The sequence below is a fragment of the Pelodiscus sinensis genome, chromosome 7 (assembly GCF_049634645.1).
Source record: "Pelodiscus sinensis isolate JC-2024 chromosome 7, ASM4963464v1, whole genome shotgun sequence".
Lineage (NCBI taxonomy): Eukaryota > Metazoa > Chordata > Testudines > Trionychidae > Pelodiscus > Pelodiscus sinensis.
The window spans coordinates 16,947,197-16,968,344 of record NC_134717.1 but is presented as its reverse complement, the minus strand read 5'-3'; the positions used below and the strand labels follow the sequence as shown (position 1 = coordinate 16,968,344).

Here is a 21,148-nt window from a genome sequence, read left to right as displayed (position 1 = left end):
CACAAATCACAGAACCCCCCGTCTCCCCCAAGCATAACCACCTTCATTTGATGAAAGCACTACAGCCCTCAAAAGATGACACAGGTTTTAGCCCCACTGTGGGAGCAATCAGGTTCTAGCTCCACCCTGGGAGCAACCAGACCACCAACACAGTGCCCCAGGGCCCTGAAGTGGCAGGGAATTGATTTGGTGATATATACACAGGTGATCTCTCAGGATTTAGCTTTGAACACTCTCTCTTGTGCAGCTTGGAACCATCCTTCTGAATTAAGTCTAACTTCAGTAAGTCTAACTTCAGTACCGGGCAAATTAGTCGAAACAATAGTAAAGAATAAAATTGTGAGGCATGTAGAAGAACATAATTTATTGGACAAAAGTCAACATGGTTTCTGTAAAGGGAAATCCTGTCTTACTAATCTGTTAGAGTTCTTTGAAGGGGTTAACAAACATGCAGACAAGGAGGATCCAGTAAATATAGTATACTTGGATTTTCAGAAAGCCTTTGACAAGGTCCCTCACCAAAGGCTCTTGTGTAAATTACATGGCCATGGGATAAGAGGGAAGGTCCTTTCTTGGATTGAGAACTGGTTAAAAGACTAGAAACAAAGGGTAGGAATAAATGGTAAATTTTCAGATTGGAGAGGGGTAACTAGTGGTGTCCCCCAAGGGTCAGTCCTGGGACCAATCCTTTTCAATTTATTCATAAATGATCTGGAGAAAGGGGTAAAAAGTGAGGTAGTAAAGTTTGCAGATGATACAAAACTGTTTAGGATAGTCAAGACAGCAGCAGACTGTGAGGGACTCCAAGAAGATCTCACCAAACTGAGTGATTGGGCAACAAAATGGCAAATGAAATTTAATGTGGATAAGTGTAAAGTAATGCACATCGGGAAAAATAACCCCAACTATACGTACAGTATGATGGGGGCTAATTTGGCTACGACAAATCAGGAAAGAGATCTTGGAGTTATCGTGGACAGTTCTCTGAAAACTTCCACGCAGTGTGCAGCGGTGGTCAAAAAGGCAAATAGGATGCTAGGAATTATTAAGAAAGGGATAGAAAATAAGACCCAGAATATCTTACTGCCCCTGTATAAAACTATGGTACGCCCACATTTTGAATACTGTATACAGATGTGGTCTCCTCACCTCAAAAAAGATATTTTGGCCTTGGAAAGGGTTCAGAAAAGGGCAACTAAAATGATTAGAGGTTTGGAACGGGTCCCATATGAGGAGAGGTTAAAGCGATTGGGACTTTTCAGTTTAGAGAAGAGGAGAGTGAGGGAGGATATGATAGAGGTCTATAAAATCATGAGTGGTGGGGAGAGGGCTGATAAAGAAAAGTTATTTATTAGTTCCCTAAATAGAAGAACTAGAGGACACCAAATGAAATTAATGGGTAGCAGGTTTAAAACTAATAAAAGAAAGTTCTTCTTCACACAGCGTGTAGTCAACCTGTGGAACTCCTTGCCAGAGGAGGCTGTGAAGGCTAGGACTATAATAGAGTTTAAAGAGAAGCTAGATAATTTCATGGAGGTTAGGTCCATAAAAGGCTATTAGCCAGGGGATAAAATGGTGTCCTTGGCCTCTGTTTCTCAGAGGCTGGAGAGGGATGGCAGGAGACAAATCGCTTGATCATTGTTATCGATCCACGCTCTCTGGGGCACCTGGTGCTGGCCACTGTTGGTAGACAGGATACTGGGCTAGATGGACCTTTGGTCTGATCCAGTACAGCCGTTCTTATGTTCTTATGTTATGTTCTTATTAATACGCAAGTCACTGCCATTTTCACCCTCAACAGCTACATCTGCAGTGATGCCTGTAGAAATCAGGCACTGAAGGAGACGTTGGCTGAACAGTAGTCAGGGACAGAGAATTTCATTACTTAAATTACAATTTTTCAGATTTGAAACCATCAGATTGTGCAATCTCTAATCACGAACTCAAGGGTGGGGAACCTAAGGCCCAGGGGCTGGATGTGGCCCCTTGGCTTGCCTGGATCTGGCCTCAAATTCCCTTGCTTCAGGGCCCCTCCCAGCTTTGGAGAGCCTACACTGGTGCTCCTGATCCCCAATACCCCACTGTGGGGCTGCAACACACAAAATCGAGTAGGCTGGGCTCCCTTATGCTCTGGTGTGTGAGAGGAATGTGGAGAGTGTCTTTCTCCTTCCCAGTCCGGGGCAATGTCAGTGCAGGTTTGTAGGAGGGTTTTTTTTTGGGGGGGGGAGGGGAGGGGTTGTTTTGTTTTTGCTTCTCAGTTGTGTGGAGCCCCCTACTGATTTTTCTGGGGGTAAGCCACCCTCGACCCAAAAAAATTTCCCCACCCCTGCCCTAACTGAAAGGCTCTATCTTCTCCTTGCTTCCTACTCATTTCAATCCAGTTGTCTTATACTCTATTGATACATCTTGCTTCAAATTAGGGCTTGTCTATATGGAAAGTTAAATGCAAGCTAAAAAGTGAGACTTTAATCGTATATTAACAGTATGCCAGTGGACACTTTTATTCTGGTATGAGTGATTCTTTTCAGTTAGTTTGTCATACCTGAAACCCCCCCCCACTTTTATTCTGGAATAAGTATGCCCACATGGGGAATTCAAGTTACATCTTTATAGTTAGGTTGGTATTAGGGATGTGAATGTTTAACTGATTAAGGGTGAGGCTTACTGGCTAAGGTTAACCTGTGGAGGCTGGAACAGCTACTCACTTGCCATGGGCAGGGGGCTACTCCAGCCCTGTGGGGGGCTCATTGCAAACGGGAGCTGGTCTGGCCTGTGGCAGGGGCCACTCCAGCCAAGTGTTGGGTGGGGGAGGGGTGCTCCAGCCAGGCTGGAGTGGCCCGTCTTCCTGTCCCCCTCTAATTGCTTAACTGGTTAAACAATATGTTTAACTGGATAACCATTTAAGTGGGATTTTACATCCCTAATTGGTATATCAATATAATTATACCTGTGAACTTATTGAAACTTTCCCATGTAGACAAGACAGGCTGTTACATTGTAAGAGTATCAGAACAAGCTGAATTTCTGCTTCTAGATTTGTACAGTAGCTAGCACAATGGGGCCTGATACAGACTGAGGTCTTTGGATTCTACCTCCATACAATATTTATATATAGTCCTTTGGCTGCTATTTGTAGACAAACAAGAAGTTTGTCTTCTCTGCTCTGCTGCTGAAATATTATGTGCAACTTACATATCCTCTCTCCTGGTGTAATTTTCTTATCTGTGAAATGCCTGTGTACATTCCTGACAGGAATCCTGTGAATCTTAAAGTACAATTATAGTGAGAAAAAAAGGTGACTGTAAAAATAACTCCATTTTCCTCCCCAGATCTTCTGTTTCTTGAGTCATAGATATACATTTTTACACCTTTTTGCTCTTCTTGACGGCATTAACAATAGAAGAGAGTTCCTGTCTGGTTTGCACATCATCTGAAGTTTTAACGCATTCTAATTGTAAAATCTTTTTCACTAAGGAAGATGTGTGAGCCCGAAAGAACAAAATCTCAGTTTTCAAATCTCAGTAGTGATAGAGATGCAGCCATGTTAGTCTGGTCTAGCTGAAACAAAAGACAGAACTATGTAGCACTTAAACTAGGTTGTTAAAGTCTCTGTGGAATGCATTGACTGTTTCTTGGCCATGGGTGCAGACATCGATAATCTCCCTGATAATGCCATCCTTGCTACCAGGGATGTAGAAGCTCTCTACACCAACATCCCACATGAAGACGGATTACAAGCAATTAGAAACACTATCCCAGAGAATACCAGGCCAATCTGGTAGCAGACCTGTGTAACTTTGTTCTCACCCACAATTATTTCCAATTTGGGGACAACTTATACCTCCAGATCAGCGGCACAACCATGGGTACCTGCATGGCCCCACAGTACACTAACATCTTTATGGCTGACTTAGAACAATGTTTCCTCAGATCCCGTCCCCTTTTACCCTTCTCTACATCAATGATATCTTTATGATCTGGACCCATGGCCAAGAAACACTGGATACATTCCACACAGACTTTAACAACCCGGCAGCACCCCAGCTGCTCTGCCCCCGGCTTCCCTGAGTCAGCCGCTGGTCAGTTTCAGCGGCGGCTGAATTGGGGAAGCCGGGGGCACAGCAGCTCCAATTGTCTGGCTCCCTGGAGCACTTTGGGGTTCCAGATGGTGCCGGACCATTGGAGTTTTACTGTACATAGTTTGTGAAATCTTCAGGCCTCCAGACGGGGGAGGCAAATGGGCCAATTGTCTCAGGGTCTGGTGATTCTAAATGGCTCAGGGCTCCTGGCTGCTGCCACCACTACTGCAGCAGACTCCAGAGCCTTGGCTGAACCATTTAGAATCGCCATGGGAGTGTGGCATGCCTCAGATCCAGACGCAGAGCACAACAGCAGGCTTCATGGGCTAGCAGGGGAGGGGACACTGTGCCATCTGGGTGGCACTGGGGGGTTTACTGCCCCATCCCCTCACCTTCCAGGAGCACAGAGACAGTCCCCCTCTCCTTAGTTCCCCCACACCAGTGGTCCCCAACACGGTGCCCGCGGGCACCATGGCGCCCGCCGACAACCTGGGCCAGCCCCGCCCCCGGGAGGCGCCGGCCCCAGGCGCACAACACGTACTGGCGCTGGGTGCGCGGCGCTCGGGCAGCCCCAGCCCCGGGGCACATGCGGGTGCTCGGGCGAATGGTGCTCGAGCGGCGGCGCCGGCCCCGGGCCCACGGCACAAGGTGCTCGGGCAGCCCCAGCCCCGGCCCTAGGACACACGCCGGCGCCAGGTGCAAGGGCATCCCAGTCCTCTGGCGTGTCCCCGGACGCACGGCCCCGCCCCCGGGTGCCCGGCCTGTGAGTGGCCCCCACCTCCCAGGTGCCCGGCACATGAGTGGCTCCCACCTCCCGGGCGCCTGGGAGCCTCTAAAGGTTGGGGACCACTGCCCCACTCACATTGTCTCAGCAATCCTGTCAGCTCCCCTGGAAATTTTCATCCCAGAGACTTTGGAAATACTTCCATTAGAGAGCTCTGGGAAACTCATTCTCAAGTTGTAATTTTTCCCCAGTAGTCTTTATTAAAGATTTTGAACTACCAAAAAAAAAAAAAAAAAAAAGAACCAAGAAACAGTGACATGGACTGAAAAGATTTTTCCTCAGCCCACACAAACAGCCCCATGCTCCCACAGTAACAACTCCTGCATTCACCCAAACACTAGAACTGAAACACAAACAAAACACCAGTAGGCACTCAAACAGTTCATTGAAATTAAAACAATGAGACATTTTAAGATCAATTTTCACACAACAGGTAAATATTATATATGCAGCCACCCAATGAATACAGTTGTACAGAGTTTTTGTGAAATAAGAGTGACATCTTGTGGCCAGCTCAGGAAAACAATTTTGAGGTCTACATTGCATGTGGCAGAGCACTTTTCTAAAGTAGTAGCTTCAAACTTAATAGGTATCATGCTGCATCATGAGTTAAGAGCACCTTGTTTTCTACATTATAATGCAAAATGTAGCACCATCATGGACATTCTACCATCACTACACACTATTTAGTAGGATGCTCCAGGAACTTCTCTCATAAGAACATAAGAACGGCCATACTGGGTCAGACCAGCACAGTGGCCAGCACCAGGTGCCCCAGAGAGGGTGGATCAAAGACAATGATCAAGCGATTGGTCTCCTGCCATCCCTCTCCAGTCTCTGACAGACAGAGGACAGGGATACCATTTCTGTCCCCTCAAAGGTTTTGAATCAGAATCTGCTCACAAATACATACAGTTGACATTGACTACAGTGAGAGTCCTGTTCATATTTCTAAAAGCAAGGTGGAGCCTTTGAAGTTGAACATGCACAAAAATGTTTGTGAATATGTGTTTATTAAATGCAACATAAATATGAAAATCAGTGTAGTGAGATCAAGCCCTCAGAAAGCTAACATTAGGACTGACCCATGATATTAACCTATCCAACTTACACATCTTGTCTATTTAATCATATTAATTAATAGGAAATACACAATGATAGATCTACCTTAGCATTTGGGATAGTTTGCTGACTTGAGTGTTTGATCTGGCAACCTTAACATTACCATTATGCTGGCTTTTTTTTTTTTTTTTTGGTAATAGCTGCCTGTGTAGAGGATAAAAGTCTACTGCCATTATCTAGTTTAGATTCTTCCTTCCGTCAACCAAAACCACACTATCAGATTCCTAAACTCTTCCTGTCTGTCTCAGAATGTATATTCCTCTGTGGCTGACCCAATCCTTGAGGTCATAAAGTTAAATGTCAGCATCTGATGGACGAACTCCTTCCTTGAGAGCTCAGATCTATTTTATCAGAGATCCCTATGCGTTATCCCCACCAGCTCCAAACTCTCAAACTTATTGCAGCTACCTCACAGTTTACATTTTTTTTCTTGCTCTGTTGCTACAGACTGTGTCAGTGACTCTTTACCAAACTCCAAATCTTTACCAAATCTTTGATCAGACAGAGTACCTTGGAAGAAGAGCTCCACATCCCTCTGTCTTCTAGTCCCTAAATGTAGCCCTCTGAAGTCCCCAGGGATGCCTACAGGCTCGTGGGCAAGGTGGAGGGGGGTGGGTGGGCTGGCGCTGCAGGGGCAGGGCCTTGGGCTGAAGAGGCATGGTCAGCAGCCAGCCCTCTGCACTCATAGTGTTCCATGACATCTCCCCCCATAGCCTTTAGAACCACCCCGAGCATGTGGCGCTCCAGCAGGGATTTAAAGGTGCGGGGGTTCTGGCCACCGTAACTGCTGCAATAATTTTGGTGGTTGCCCAGGCTCCAGGACAACTGTCTCATTTGGGGTTGGCAGGCCTGGCAGCCCCCAGGACCATTCCTGCCTAAGTGAATAATCAGGACATCATGCTTGGCTACCAAGTGCTGGGACCAGCTGTCATTCCATTGAAGGCAAACGGTTCAGTTTCAGTCCACTTGCTGAGCTGGCCAATGTCTGGCCACAATTGCTTAATCCAACAGCAACTAGTAGCAGCAACCAGCAATAGGACCAGCTTATGCCCTGCTGGCCATAGCAAAGGCAAACGGCTTCTGTCTTGCAGTGCACATATGATGTACCTGCTCTGCTGCTTGGCCAGCATCCAGCCCCAATTGCTTAATCGACCCATCAGCATCAGAGTGTGCCAGTACCAGCTCATGCCCCATCTGCCATACCCAAAGCAGCTTGCTCCCACAGCTTGCTTATTCTGCTGAATCCACTGCATGCGACAGTTTTGGCCTTGAGGCCCAGCAGCAATCCACCTGCTTGCCTTCTGCAGGCCCAACGCACATAGAATGCCCACGGATTCAAACACTGAGGCGGTGTCTACATTGGCATGATTTTGTGCAAAAGCGGCTGCCTGTCTACACTGGCGGGGAGTTCTTGCGCAAGTACACTGACGTTCTAATGTGTGAAATCAGTGCTTCTTGTGCAAGAACTATGATGCTCCCGCTCAGGAATAAGCCCTCTTGCGCAACTGTTATTGTGCAAGAGGCCAGTGTAGACAGGCAACATGAATTTCTTGCGCAAGAAAGCCCGATGGTTAAAATGGCCATTGGAGCTTTCTTGCGCAAGATAGTGTCTACACTGGCACGGATGCTTTTGCGCAAAAGCACATCTCTTGCGCAAAGCACATGCCAGTGTAGATGCTCTCTTGCACAAATACTTTAACGCAAGAACTCTTGCGTTAATAGTATTTGGACAAAATCTTGCCAATGTAGATGTAGCCTGATAGCTTTGGGTATCTCCTCAGGTCAGAAATAGGGTTAGTTACAGCAAGTGTCAGGCCCAGCAACCTTTCCGCGGGGTGGACACAAGTTCTGTAACAATTCGATTCCCTATGTCCTGGGTCCCAAACCTAGCAGAAGTACAAAGCCCTCTAATGCGGCAGATGTCACTGCCCCAGTCCTGAAAGAACAGGAGTTAAAGTTAGCTAGGTTGAGACTGTAGCAGGCCAAAGAATCCCCAAGCTGCTCTGTTTCAGAGAACATTAAGTGCAGCACAGCACAAATGATAATTGTTTGGTAGTTAATCTGCCCACCTGGACCTGTCTGTGATTGCCTGTGGCACTGATACCCTGAAAGCACCAAAGATGGCTCCACATCCCCCTGTATCCTAGTCCTGACATTTAACCCTTTATAGTCCTCAGGGGTGCTGACCACCTCCGTGGGCCCCGGGCAAGAAGTGTGTGTGTATGGGGGGGGGGGGGGGGGGGGGAGAGGAAAGAGAATGCTGCACTCCCAGGACAGGGCTCTGTCTCATAGGTGCTGGAACTAGCAGTTCAGGGGTGCTGCAGCATCCCCTGCCTTGAAGTGGTTTCCATTATATCCAGGGTCTACAGTTTGGTTCAGTGACTCAGCACTCTTTACTAGGGATGTGAACGACTAGTTGACTATCTGATAAGCAAATGTTTATTGGATAGTCAACAGGCTAGTCGACTAGTTGCTTCCTCCCCTTGCTGCCTCTATCAGAAAGAGGCAGCAAGGGAGGGGGAGAAGACGGGGTACTTCAAAGCGGCAGTGCCTCATGGAACCTGGGGTCAGATCCTACACAGCTCTGCCACTTTGATATGCAGTGTGCTGCCCGGGGCCTGCTGGGGTGTCCCCAGGCTGCATGCGGCATTTCAAAACCTCTAGCTTCCATCCCAGACACATTTCTCAATCTATTGTTTACAAGCCTAAGATACAACCAGCTTTGCTCCAGTCCCACAGACATTGACAAACACCTACAGGATCTATATAGAGCATTCTTAAAACTTGAAATATCCACCCGGAAAAGTGAAAAAACAGATCGACAGAGCCAGAAGAATACCCAGACATGCACTACTTCAAGACAGGCCAAGGAGAAAAAATAACAGAATTCCACTTGTCATCACCTATTGTTCACAACTTAACTCCCTCCAATGCATTATCAACAATCTACAACCTATCCCAGAAAATGACCAATTTGAGGGACAGGCCAATTCTCACCTACAGACAACTCCCTAACCTCAAATAAATTCTTTCCAATAACCACCTAGCACATCTCCATCCTACTCATTCAGGAACCTAGCCCTACAATCAACCCCGATACCAACTCTGTCCACGCATCTATACAGGTGATATCATCACAGGACTAACCACGTAAACCACCACATCAGAGGATCACACAACTGCACATCCACTAATGTGATCTCTGCCATCAAGTGCCAGCAATGCCCCACTGCATGTACATTGGCCAAACTGGACAGTCTCTATGAGAAAGAATTAATGGACACAAATCAGATATCCGAAAAGGCAACACAGAAACCTGTTGGAGAACATTTTAACTTGCCTGGGCACTCACTAATGGATCTCAGTCACTGTTTTATTTCAAACCAATTTCCAAAGCCAGCTCAACAGGGAGTCTACAGAACTTAATTTCCTTTACAAGCTTGTTTCCTACAACAGAAATCTAAAAAAAGATGTTGGCTAGATGGCCTGCTACATTCCACATAAAAAAAGCAAACAAAGGGTACTTAAAGTGGGTACTAAGTATCCTTATCAGCTTCATGTAGCATGGACACTAAGGGTGTGTCTAAACTACATGGCTCCATTGATGGAGCCATGTAGATTAGGCTGATCAGCAAAGGGAAATGAAGCTGCAATTTAAATAATCGCAGCTTCATTTAAATTTAAATGGCTGCCGTGCTGAGCCAACAAACAGCTGATCAGCTGTTTGTCAGCTCAGCGCGCTAGTCTAGATGCTCCTGCGCTGACCTGAAAGCCCTTTATCGACCTCCCCCTTATGCCTCGTAGTATGAGGTTTACCGGGGAGGTCGATAAAGGGCTTTCATGTCGACAGGGGAGCATCCAGGGTAGCACGCTGAGCCGAAAAACAGCTGATCAGCTGTTTGTTGGCTCAGCGTGGCAGCCATTTAAATTTAAATGAAGCCGCGATTATTTAAATCGCGGCTTCATTTCCCTTTGCCAAACAAACAAATCTACATGGCTCCGTCTACGGAGCCATGTAGTCTAGATGTACCCTAATTGACAAGTTCTTTCCCCCTTTTTTTCTCCTCTTCAAATAAATAGCAGATTGGGAATGAGGGGGGAAAACTGGACTGACCACTTAAACTCCATCATCCGAAGAGATGTGTTGTGCCCACCTAAGCTCATGGTACCATCTACATTTTTGTTAGTCTCTAAGGTGCTGAAAAACTATTTGCTGTTTAAGTTTTTCAAAGAGCAAAGATACATTTACCCCACAATGAAAAAACCCATGCAGAGGGTCAACTGCAGTTTAAATGTTTGGGGTTAAGCTGCAACCTGAATGCTGGGATGATGCCCCTATATGGGGTTTGAGAGCTGGAGCACCAGCCAGAAACCAAAACATCCATATTACAAGTTCAGTCCTGCATTCTGAGCCTGAGTCACTTTACCCATGCAGCAGGGCTTTTACTGCAATATAGCTGTACCTTGAGAGGCTTTTGAAAAGCTCTGCCTTACCTTAAAGTAGGTACGAATAGGCACACTGCAGCCAATCAACTAGCCCCATCCTCCTTTGCCCAGCCAATGGTTAATCAGACACATTATGTGTCACATCTTTTTTTATTTCTGTCCAACTCTGCTGTTTGCTTCCTCTTGCTACAGGCAGTAAGAAGGGATTTTCAAAAACTTGTCTTCCCTTGGCTTGTGTGTGTCTGTTCCTTTCTGGTTCTCCTTAGACCTCACCAATTTTTGTTTTGGTGCTGGTAGCAAGTGTGGTTGGCACCATTTCTGTACTGTGGCCCAAAGCTCAAATGAGAATTGTCTTCCAGGTAAATGGTGATCTGGTACTTCTGCTCCCAGCATCACAATAATCTCACCCAGAAAGGCGTGTTTGAGACTGACTGGTAGTTAAAGTCATTGGTGAGAAATACTGGTTGTTCCCATTGAGAACAGCCGGTCAGTCTTTCAGAAGGTTAGGAAAAGGACTCATCTGAGGAACATGTTAACGATTTCTGTCAAGAGTGACCCAAGGCATTGCTTTCTGGCTTTGAGCAACCAGTTGGTAGAGTGCTCCAGACTACTGGTGATAGAATGGACTTTTTCATTACCTGTATCTATGAGAGTTGAGCCAGTTCTGCAGTGGAAGTTTCCTTTGATTCTAAACTGTGATGATTTGGGGTGTTCTGAGGATGTGGAGAACCCTACATGAATCAGATCCACACACTGGATATGTGGCAAGCCTGGCCTGACTCTCAGTTTGGTTTATCATTAAGAAAAGATATCCATCCACAGGCCCATGCACCAGAATTTCTGTGTTTGTAGGGTGTGGGGGGGTGCTTTTTCTTGGGGTAAATGTGGACCACAAGGGTGCAGTCACTCCCCCTCCATGATTCTCCAAGTAAGCGTGCTCCGACAGGCTGGGGGGAAGGCTGGGGTTGATTACCTCCTACCCCAAGATGTGAGACCCAGCCTTCCTCCTCCTGCTGGAGTACACTTACTTAGGGGACCATGTGGGGGCGCGTCCATCGTACCCTCCTGTTCCAGTGATTATGCTAGCACAACAGGCACACTGAAATACTGCAAATGGCTCACAGTCAGTCATACAAATCCCCAAATACAGTCATCACAAAGGTAGCTTCATATATCTCTAGCCAGATGCCACTATCAAAAAAGAATCCACATGAGGTTTGTCAGATTAACTCGCCACAATAAGTACCTTTATTCTGATCTAAAGAGATTTCATTCACATGGCAAGCTTTTGTGTTTACAGGTTTAAATGGAAAAAAAAATCAATTTCTCAACAAGTTTAACAAGCTGATTTGCTCAAGGCCTGACTTTTCATATGGCTGAGGTATTAGTAGGAGGAGGTTGTGAACTAGTAATGTGCTTCACCCTTCATGATCTGGCAGCCAGTCATTGGACACTTCAAAGTTCTTAAGACTGAGAAGAGTCACTTCATTAAATACTGACAGTACTTCAGAAAGTACTCAACTGTCTGTAATATAAAGAATCACGCTATAAGCAGTGGAGGCAACCAAAATCCCTGTCTATGTTATGTGTTTTCTTTACTCTGTTGAAGGGCTCCTCTTTCAGTTATTTATATCTTCAGTTCCTTGGATTCTGCCCCTGGATCATTACTCCTCTCTTGTGCAGAGAAGGAACTACCTTCTCCATGTATTTCTCCAGCCATGCCTAAACCTTTACACTGGCAGTTTTAATCCCACAGCCAAATCCAAGCCAGATGACCCAGGCTCAGCCTTTGTGCTGTAGCTTATTTTATTGCATTGCAGAGATGCCCTTGGTATCTCAGGCTCAGAGTGAAGCACTCAAAAACCTTTGAAGATCAGGGTCCTCATTTGTAAAATAGAGACAATAATTCTTCCCTATCTCACAGGTGCAATGAGGATCAATACATAAAGATTCAGAGGCAGTCAGATGGGGACCATATGAGTACCACAGACTGGAAATATTAAGATGCTATGGTCTGTTGGCACCCAGGTGCCATAGTAGTTAGTGCAGTAAAAGAGGTAGAGATGAGGCTAAGCACTTGCAGCCGCAGCCAACCACTTCCCACTGCTCCTAATACTAGAGCATTTAAAGCAACATAACTCGTAACCTTGCTCCAAGCAGAGCTACATGAATGGTATAAAAAATGCTAGCAGATATCACCGTCTTATCTCGACGGACACTCCCACCACCAATGCAGCTACATCCTTGTTAACACCAGTGGGAAATTACAGAGTGCCAAGGTAGCCTTTGGTGGTGGAAGGCCACTTTTCAGCAGAGGAAAAGCCACGGACTGTGAAAGGGTGAAGCATGAAGTGTTAGCTTGGGAGGAAAATGTAAGAGGAAGTATTTTTTTCTTTTTAAAAAGCAGGATCTCGAGTGATAGTGAAGGCCAACCTGATAGGTTTTAAAAAAAGTAAATAATTTAGGTTGAAAAGAACATTACCAAGCCTGCAAGCAGCTGAGTGGGTGTGATAGGCAAGCAGGCCTTTTGATGCATATTGGGGAGCAGCCTTGCTTGCTATCACCTACAATAGCATATTCATCTATAAGCTAAAGCTCCGCCATACCTCAAAGCAGGATACATGGTCCAAAAGAAAAAAAAATCCTATACTTTCTCTGAAAGTATGCAAAAATGGCATCTCCACACTCATCACAGCTGCTCCTTGTGTGTATTCAGAGACTCTGCTTCCTACAAGTGACAAATACAGCATACACTATAAGAAAAGGAGCTGGAGTTTCATTATTGTTTAACTAGTTAACACAGGTACATACTCATTGAATGCAGTGAGGTTGTACTTGTGTTTCTAAGGACATCTCTGGACATCAGAAAGGCCTGCTCAGAAAGTATTATTTGGCCTGCATAATCTTTATTTATGGTATTATGAACAATAGACAGATGCAGGCCTGAAACATTGAGTTTGCAAGTCCTGAAATAAAGAAGAGTGTGAGTGTCTTCGTCTTCCAAGTAGTAATCAGGACATTGATGAGAAAACAATAATTATACAGAACCGTAAGGGAGCCTTTTTTTTAAAAAAGGGGTTAGTTTTCAGACAGAATGGCCCTTTGACAGATACTCTGAAAGTGGCAAAACTACTCAAGGGCAGAGACTCAGAGTACGTCTAGACTACATAACTCTTCCGGGATAGCGGAGATATCCCGGAAGAGCACTGCCGTGTCCAAAGAATGCGTCTGTTTTTCCAAAAAAAAATATTCAGAAAAGCAGGTACATTTCTTTGGCATCCCTGTAAACCTCATTTCATGAGGAATAAGGAGTGGTCTGAGAGAGGGTTTTTTTCTGACATTTGGCCCCTTGTAGACATGCCAAATGTTGGAAAAGCCTCTTTTGGAAGAAAAGCTGAAAAAGATACTCAAATTGCAGTTCGTAATTTCTGTATCTTTTTCTGACTTTTCTTTGTAGTGGAGAGACAGCCTCAATGAACAGGATGCAGAATAAAAACTAAAAGGGTAATGAAAAAGCTGTGGCTAATGAATGAATAAGAAAGACAATGACAAAAGATGGACACAGCCTCATTCCTGCCAGAAATGAAAAGCAGATGTAGGTCCTTAGACATAAAGGGGGGCACTGAACATTCAAATTCAGCTGCGGCTAAGCATGTGCTAGACACCCGAGCCTTCTTTCCCTGCACAGCACTATATTATATGGCTTCTGTTCTATAGTAGCAGAAACTCTCCACCCTCTATGCTACTGCGTGTAGTGTAATGGCTTTTGGTGTCTCAGACTCTTCATAGCTGAGATGATGAGAACTGATGTTAAGACTGAATGCTTCTCTTCATTTGAATAGGTTATTTTTTCTTTTCCAGGATTCAACTCTCTTGTAGGTGGAGTGATGGGATTTTCCATCCTGTTAAGTGCAGAAGTTTTTAAGCACAATGCTTCTGTCTGGTACCTGGACGGCAGTATAGGAATTTTAATGGGACTTACAATATTTGCTTATGGAGTCAAGTGAGTTAAACTTCTAATTTTTTAAATTTGCTCCATCCACATGCAGTAGCAAACATGTTTATTCAACTCATTCGTGACCTTTAGAGTCAAAAGTCTTGCTTGTTAATGAATAAGAGCAATCCATTTGGAACCTATGTATCTTCATTTGAAACAACTTCTGGACACTCACTGCTGCACTGGGAGTTTGCAGCATGGCAGCTTATATCACATTACTACAGTTCTTGTTTGTTATTGAAGGCAACAGTGTTTGAAAGACAGAAATGTTTATTTATTGTTTGGAAACCTGGTTTCCTCAAGTTGGTGGAGGCTGGGATGTGAACAACTAATCATCTAACTGATAAGCAAAAAAAAAAAAAAAAAAAAAAAAACTTATCAGGTAGTCAAGTCGACTAGTTGCTCCCCCCCCCCACCCTGGCTGCCTCTATCAGAAAGAGGCAGCAAGGTGGGGGGGAGAAGACGGGGATACCTTCAAAGCGGCAGCGCCTCATGGAGCCTGGGGCCAGACCCCGGGCTCCATGAGGTGTTGCCACTTTGAAATGCCGCGTGCAGCCCGGGGCCAGCTGGGGTGTCCCCAGGTTCCCGCTGGTGTTTCAAAGCAGCAGCGCCCAGGATCGACAGGAAGTCCCAAGTTGATCCCGGGCTCCATGGGGTGCTGCTACTTTGAAATGCCTTGGGGCACACAGGGCCAGTGGGGGATCTGTGCTCCCTGCAGCACTTTTGCCTTTGAAGTGTAGCAACAGACCTAGGACTGTTGCTACACTTCAGAGGCAAAGGCACCCTGTCGACTAATCCAATAGTCGATGCAAATTGCATCGACTGTTCGATTAGTCAGTTACTCAAAATTTAACATCCCTACATGGGAGGAGAGAGGCTATTTTCTAGATGGACAGTGAGGTCATTTCTGTAGCACTCTAACCCCCCTCTTGCACAAAAAGGAGTCATCTACACAGCTCCTTTTTGTGCAAAAGCCTCTTGCGCAAAAGCGAATCCTAATTAATTATGCAAATGAAGTCTGGTAATATGTTAATTTGCATATTTGCACTTCATTTGCATAGGCTTTTGTGCAAGAGTGGTGTAGTTTAGACGTAGCCCTTATGAGTAAGAACTGAAAGTTTCTGACCATCCCCTGAACAACTATTCATTTGGCATGATTATGATTTATTGTTCTCAGACTATTCCCTTCCTTTTGTAAAAAAAGAATGGTTACTTCTTTCAGAGCAAAATATCCCATTAATCCTGCATTGAAAACAGAAGTTACATAACGAAATGGAGTTTATTCATAAAGCAATTACATTTCACTGTTAAATCTCTTCTGCTAAGAGGCATTTGCTACCCAACACAACACCTTTAACAAAGAGATTATTGGTGTTTCAGATATAATATGCACAGTGGACAGAGGCTTATGTAACTGAAATGTACTAAAGAGCCTGTCAGCACAGACATGACTTTAGCTGCGAGGTATTTACCACTGAAGGATTGCCACATAATACAAGGGGTAGAATTCCTCAGAAGCAGGGGTTGGCAATCTATGAGTCCCGAGCCAGATATGCCTCTTCTGGAACCCCAACTCAGGCCCCCTTGTTCCCGCAGTAGGGAGCCACGCTGGTGCTAGAACCTTCCCTCCCTTCCTACCCCCCCCCCCCCAAAGACTGGAGCATCAGCACCAGCTTCAGGGAGGAGGAGGAGGGTGGGGACGAGAAAGCCCAGAGGCTCCACGCTGGGAAACAAGTGGAGCAAAAAATGCCTCACTGAGCTGTTCTTTTCCTTCCCTCTGCATGCAGGAAACAAGCAGCCAAAATGGCTCCATGAGCATTGCTCTTTTCTCCGTCCGGGAAACACGTAATATATGGAGATATACCTCTCTCATAGAACTTGAAGGGACCTTAAAAGATCATTGAGTCCAGTCCCCTGCCCTCACAGTAAGACCAAGTACCATCCCTGACAGATTTTCCCCAGATCCCTAAATGGCCCCCTCAAGGATTGAACTCTCAACCCTGGGTTTAGCAGGCCAATGCTCAAGCCCCCTTCTTCCCTCCACTGGATGCTTCTGAGTAATGAGAGCAGCAGGTATGTTACATGGTGCCTGCCACTTGGCATGCAAACAGACTCCCCCATGCCCAGACTCCCCCATCCCCTCACTCACCTCTCCAGCCAGGCAACTCCCTGCCCCAAATCCTCCTTGTCTCCAGCCCCCTGGCCAGAATTTCCCCCTACCCTCAGCCTCCTGGCCAGACACCCTCTGTCCCCTGGCCAGAATTGCCCCTGACCCAGCCCTCTTGCCAAAATAGCCCTCTGGCCAGGCAGCCTGTTCCTGCCCATAGCCAGGCATCCTGCTCCTTGTCCAGACCTCACACACTCATTTCCTCCCACCCTGATCCCAATTCACTGGCAGCTCTGCCCCACACACTTAACTCCTCATTTTTTCCCCAGCCCAGAGCCTAAGGGGCCCCACAAAATCCACTAACCCTGGAGCCCCCAGAAGAGTAAAACTGGCCTGAGGCCTTGAACCTCAGTCCTCCCTGCCCCTCACCCCACTATGTGGCTGGAGCACCAGGGGAGAGAGGTGTTTCAAGGTGGGGGTCACATAAGTGAGGGTTGGAGGTTTTTGGAGATTTTTTTCTCCTCACTTTTGTGGTTCCCTACAGATTTTTCTGTGGGTCAGTGGCCCCCAACCCAAAAAAGGTTCCCCGCTCCTGTCATAAATCAAGACAATGTTGAAACCTTTTGTGGTGGACATAATATTTTACTTTATTTAAAAATAAATTAAGCCTGGCCAAGAAGCCCCCAATTGGGGCCCAACCCCCATCTGGCTGCAGCATCATAACACTCCTGCATCCCTGCATACCCCAATTCTGAGTCCATCATGTACCTGAACCCCCTCTCATCCCCACATCCCTGGACTCCTGCACCCCCACATCACTAGTCCCCTGCCACAACACTCCAGCACCTCCACACACCTCAACCTTGAGACGAGTCCATCATACACCCAATCTCCTGCCCTGAGTCCCTCGTACACCACAACCCAGTCCCCTGCCATAAGACTGACAGAAGATAGCCTGATTACATGAATGAAGTTGGATTTGACCAGTTATGATATAAACTGTAAAGAAACATTCAAAAAGATCCAGCAGTAAAAGTCGCATTAAATAAAGTCTGAGTACAATTTTTTATTTATGCTATTATTAATCATTATGTCAATTATCAATAATATTATGATGTATATTTTCAGTCATGCAATGAGCTTTCTTATATGGCTCTTTGTTGACTACTTGTTCTGAATTTTGATATGGTTTGGCTCTTTGGTTTGAAAACGTTGCTGACCCCTGGTCTGAAGTATCTTTGTGGCATGTTTCTTAAATCCTCTTCTTTCTACGTGAAATAATAGGGAAATATTAGCTGCTCCATGGTGAAGGCTGCAACTGAATTTAAATTATCAACTGGATGTTGGCCTCCCTGTTTAGCACTACAAAAATATACTGTATATTGGCTTGGAAACTGATAGGTCAGCCTATATCCAAATAATTTTTCCACTAGATTTGAAATGGATGGGATAAGGAATTCTTGAACCATGAAACTAAAATTGGAGATGAAATCCTGGTGCTGTGGAAATCAATGGGAGTTTTGCTATTGACTTCACTGGAGCCAGGAATTCCACTGCAGAAGTTCAGGGTGATAAATGTTCTTTGGGTTTTGGAAGGCCGGACACTTTCAAGGAAAATAAAAAAACAGAAATTGTTTTATTGAACTTACATTGTAGAGTTCTAGTACCCATAATTATGGTTTTTATCTTATAATCCAGTTAGGAAAGTTAGCGGAGAGCATTCTGGTAAAATCACTGGTTTCTACATTCTACAACAGAGGCAGGCTATTCTGGCAAATGCAGAGGTGAGGCAGGGGACATTACAGCAGGAACAATGCAAACATCACAAACCGAATCCAAAATTTTTCAAGTTTAATCCCTGTATTACTTACCACCATCATCACATGCCTTTGGATGACCAGGATCTGCTGTGGCCAGTCAGTAGATTCCATCAGGTACAGCTCGCCTGCACTGCCTTGCCAGGTCTCAGCTATCCTCACTTTCTGGGGGAAGCGCTAATAAGCGCTGATGTCTTTCTGGAGCATTCAAGTCACTAAGGGATAAATCTCAGAGTGAGTTCTGGCCACTGAGCAGACTCCACTAAGGGTGCAGCCTCTGTCACTCATCTCCACCATAACAATCTTTTTCAAAGCCATCCTAGTATCAGCAGAGGGTTACATCCTCTCCCTAGCTGGCAGAGCCAAACCTGATTAAGCCAGAATTCTCCCAGGGGACTCATTGCAGCACCACCCTGCCCCCTCTCCACTCCATTGGGCTGTGGCTTTAAATCATAATCTAGCCCCTTGTATTTAAATCTTCTAAAGTAGAGCAGTGCATCTGGTATTTCAAATTTGTGGGTAGACCCCACTCCTTACCCATTGTCCCCCCCCCCCCCCCAACGTCTTATAGGTTTAGAAGAGCTGGTTCTGGGTCTCATCAGCAGTGAAGAGAAGATAAACCTGTTATTTCTTGAGTGCATCTAACAACTGCCCTCTGTTCTTTCCCTTACAGTTCAACCTCAACTGATGTGTGCTTTCATTTGCAGGTTACTTATTGATATGGTCCCACGTGTAAGGCAAACACGTCATTATGAAATGTTTGAATGAAGATCTATCTCCTGTTCTCTGTATGGACTGGGAATCTGCAACATCATCTGTTTTGGCAAGTGGTGCCACTGATATTTCACTGGATATGCAGTTTATTTCCCATGGTATATTTCTTTTAATGTTTATTTTAAATGGGAAATCTCTGTATAAGAGGCAGATATGTGCACTGCTTACAAACGCAGCAAACAGTGGCATTTTCCTTTCAAGTAAGCTATTGAATCCTGTTAAGTGACAGTAGAAAACATACATAATTTGCAATTCCAAACCAGCAGCAATGTTCTGTGTTCTAGAGTGAAATTGTTTTTATTGATATAATAGACATCTGCCGATAAGAGGTGCCAATTTCAAAGTCTCTTTTAATGTTGGCTCAAATTTTTTTCCAAATTTGTGCTGTAACGTTGAATTATGGCCATTGTCAACTTCTTCAGCTCACAACTCATCAAAGTATGGTACGTAGATTATGGATGCTAACAACAGTCACTTAAAGCACTGAAGTAAACAAGATTTTTTGTCTCAAGAGGATGGACCAGCACAAGAAGAAAAAACAGCACAAGACCCACTCATTTATATGATCAGAGGTTCATTTCATATAATTTTATTAATCCTAAATTATCTAAACTGTAAATCCTCTTAATTTGAATTTTGTTTTTATTTAACCAGTGATGCACACAGGACATTGCTTTGCATGGACCAAACAAGCACAAAAAGTATTACTGTAAAGACAAAAGCCAAAATGAAGTGTAAGAAGGACCAGTATGAGAAATGCGATTTTCACTCTTTTATTGTACCATACACAGTATTTGTGACTATGTGGTTTCTCTCTAGCCTGATGAAGGTACAGCAGTGACAGCTTTGAACTGTGGTGAAACACAGAGCTATGTATTAGATTTAGATTATTCTGTTAAAAAAAAAGTTCACCCTTCACCACACATTTCTATGTATTTCTTAATATACTACTTACAATATCCAAGAATCAGGAAGTATACAATAAAACTGTTATCTATTTTATACAGTACCTGTAAGAAATATTTGACAGCTGTTGCCAGAATGTATCGTAGAACCAAGTCTTCCTGTACAGCAGTCCATTAAACTAGATTCTCTCGTCATTGCAATTTCCTCCACTTCATATGTTTTGGGTTGGCTTCACAATGTGGAGAACTGAGTGAGTGTTAGGCATTTCATTTGTCCTCTGCTGGGTGAAAAAAGCAGCTATGATATCATGGAAGTGAAATAATACATTAAGAAGAGGGGATCCACATTCATTTGGGTTGAGAACATATGACAGCCGACCTACAATCAAATTGTCAAGGAATTGATAACAGATGGCTTTTTGATGCTTTATATTGATAGACCTTTTATTCCCAGTCAAAGCACTTACAAACTGTTGGCCAAATTCTGATGTCTTTAGTCAACTAAAAACAGACAGCTGATGGTTCCACTCTGTGGTCATTCCATGCCCTGGTAAAGCTGAAAAATACTCTACAAGGTTATGATCTGTATTTCCATAGTGCTGAGGCACCCAAGCCACGAATCTGGACTCTCTGGTGCTAAGAGCTGTATAAACAGAACAAAAAGATGGTCCCTATCTCAAGAAGTTTACAGTCTGAGAGACAACAGATGGATAAACGGGAAGGCAGATGGGTGGGGGAGTACAAGGAAACAATGAGACAGAATTGGTCAGCACGATAGGCTGTGGTCTCAATGCACCATCATTCTAAGCACTGTCAAGCTTTAAGGTTCCACTTGGTTTCTTCTGTATTCTTCCTTTATGGATGGTGGGCTGTGGCCTCTTCACCCTCAGAATAGGGCCATCTCTACAGAGGCGGTGCCAGCATTTCTCAGCCTCCTGTAACTGCCCACTTCCAGCAATCATCAGCTCCATTACCTTTTTCCTCCAGGAACTGGATTTTCATTCTCTAGCATCTAAGGCTTTTGTATTTAATTTGGGCTAGCTAAAGTTTGTACAGTGCTTTGTAGACAAAGTTTTTTTCAGTGCTAAGTAGTAGTTGTAATATCCATAATGCCACT

General features: G+C 44.8%; 1 protein-coding gene across 1 annotated transcript in view; it reads left to right on the top strand.

The window, feature by feature from the left end:
- Positions 1 to 20,406, top strand: part of TMEM163 (transmembrane protein 163) — a 173,667-nt gene extending 153,261 nt beyond the window's left edge. Inside the window, exons 7-8 of the mRNA XM_075933280.1 lie at positions 14,293 to 14,434; positions 19,060 to 20,406. Of these exons, the coding sequence (XP_075789395.1) occupies positions 14,293 to 14,434; positions 19,060 to 19,120 (203 nt within the window). The 3' untranslated portion in view covers positions 19,121 to 20,406. The remainder of the gene's footprint in view (positions 1 to 14,292; positions 14,435 to 19,059) is intronic.
- Positions 20,407 to 21,148: the final 742 nt, after the last annotated feature.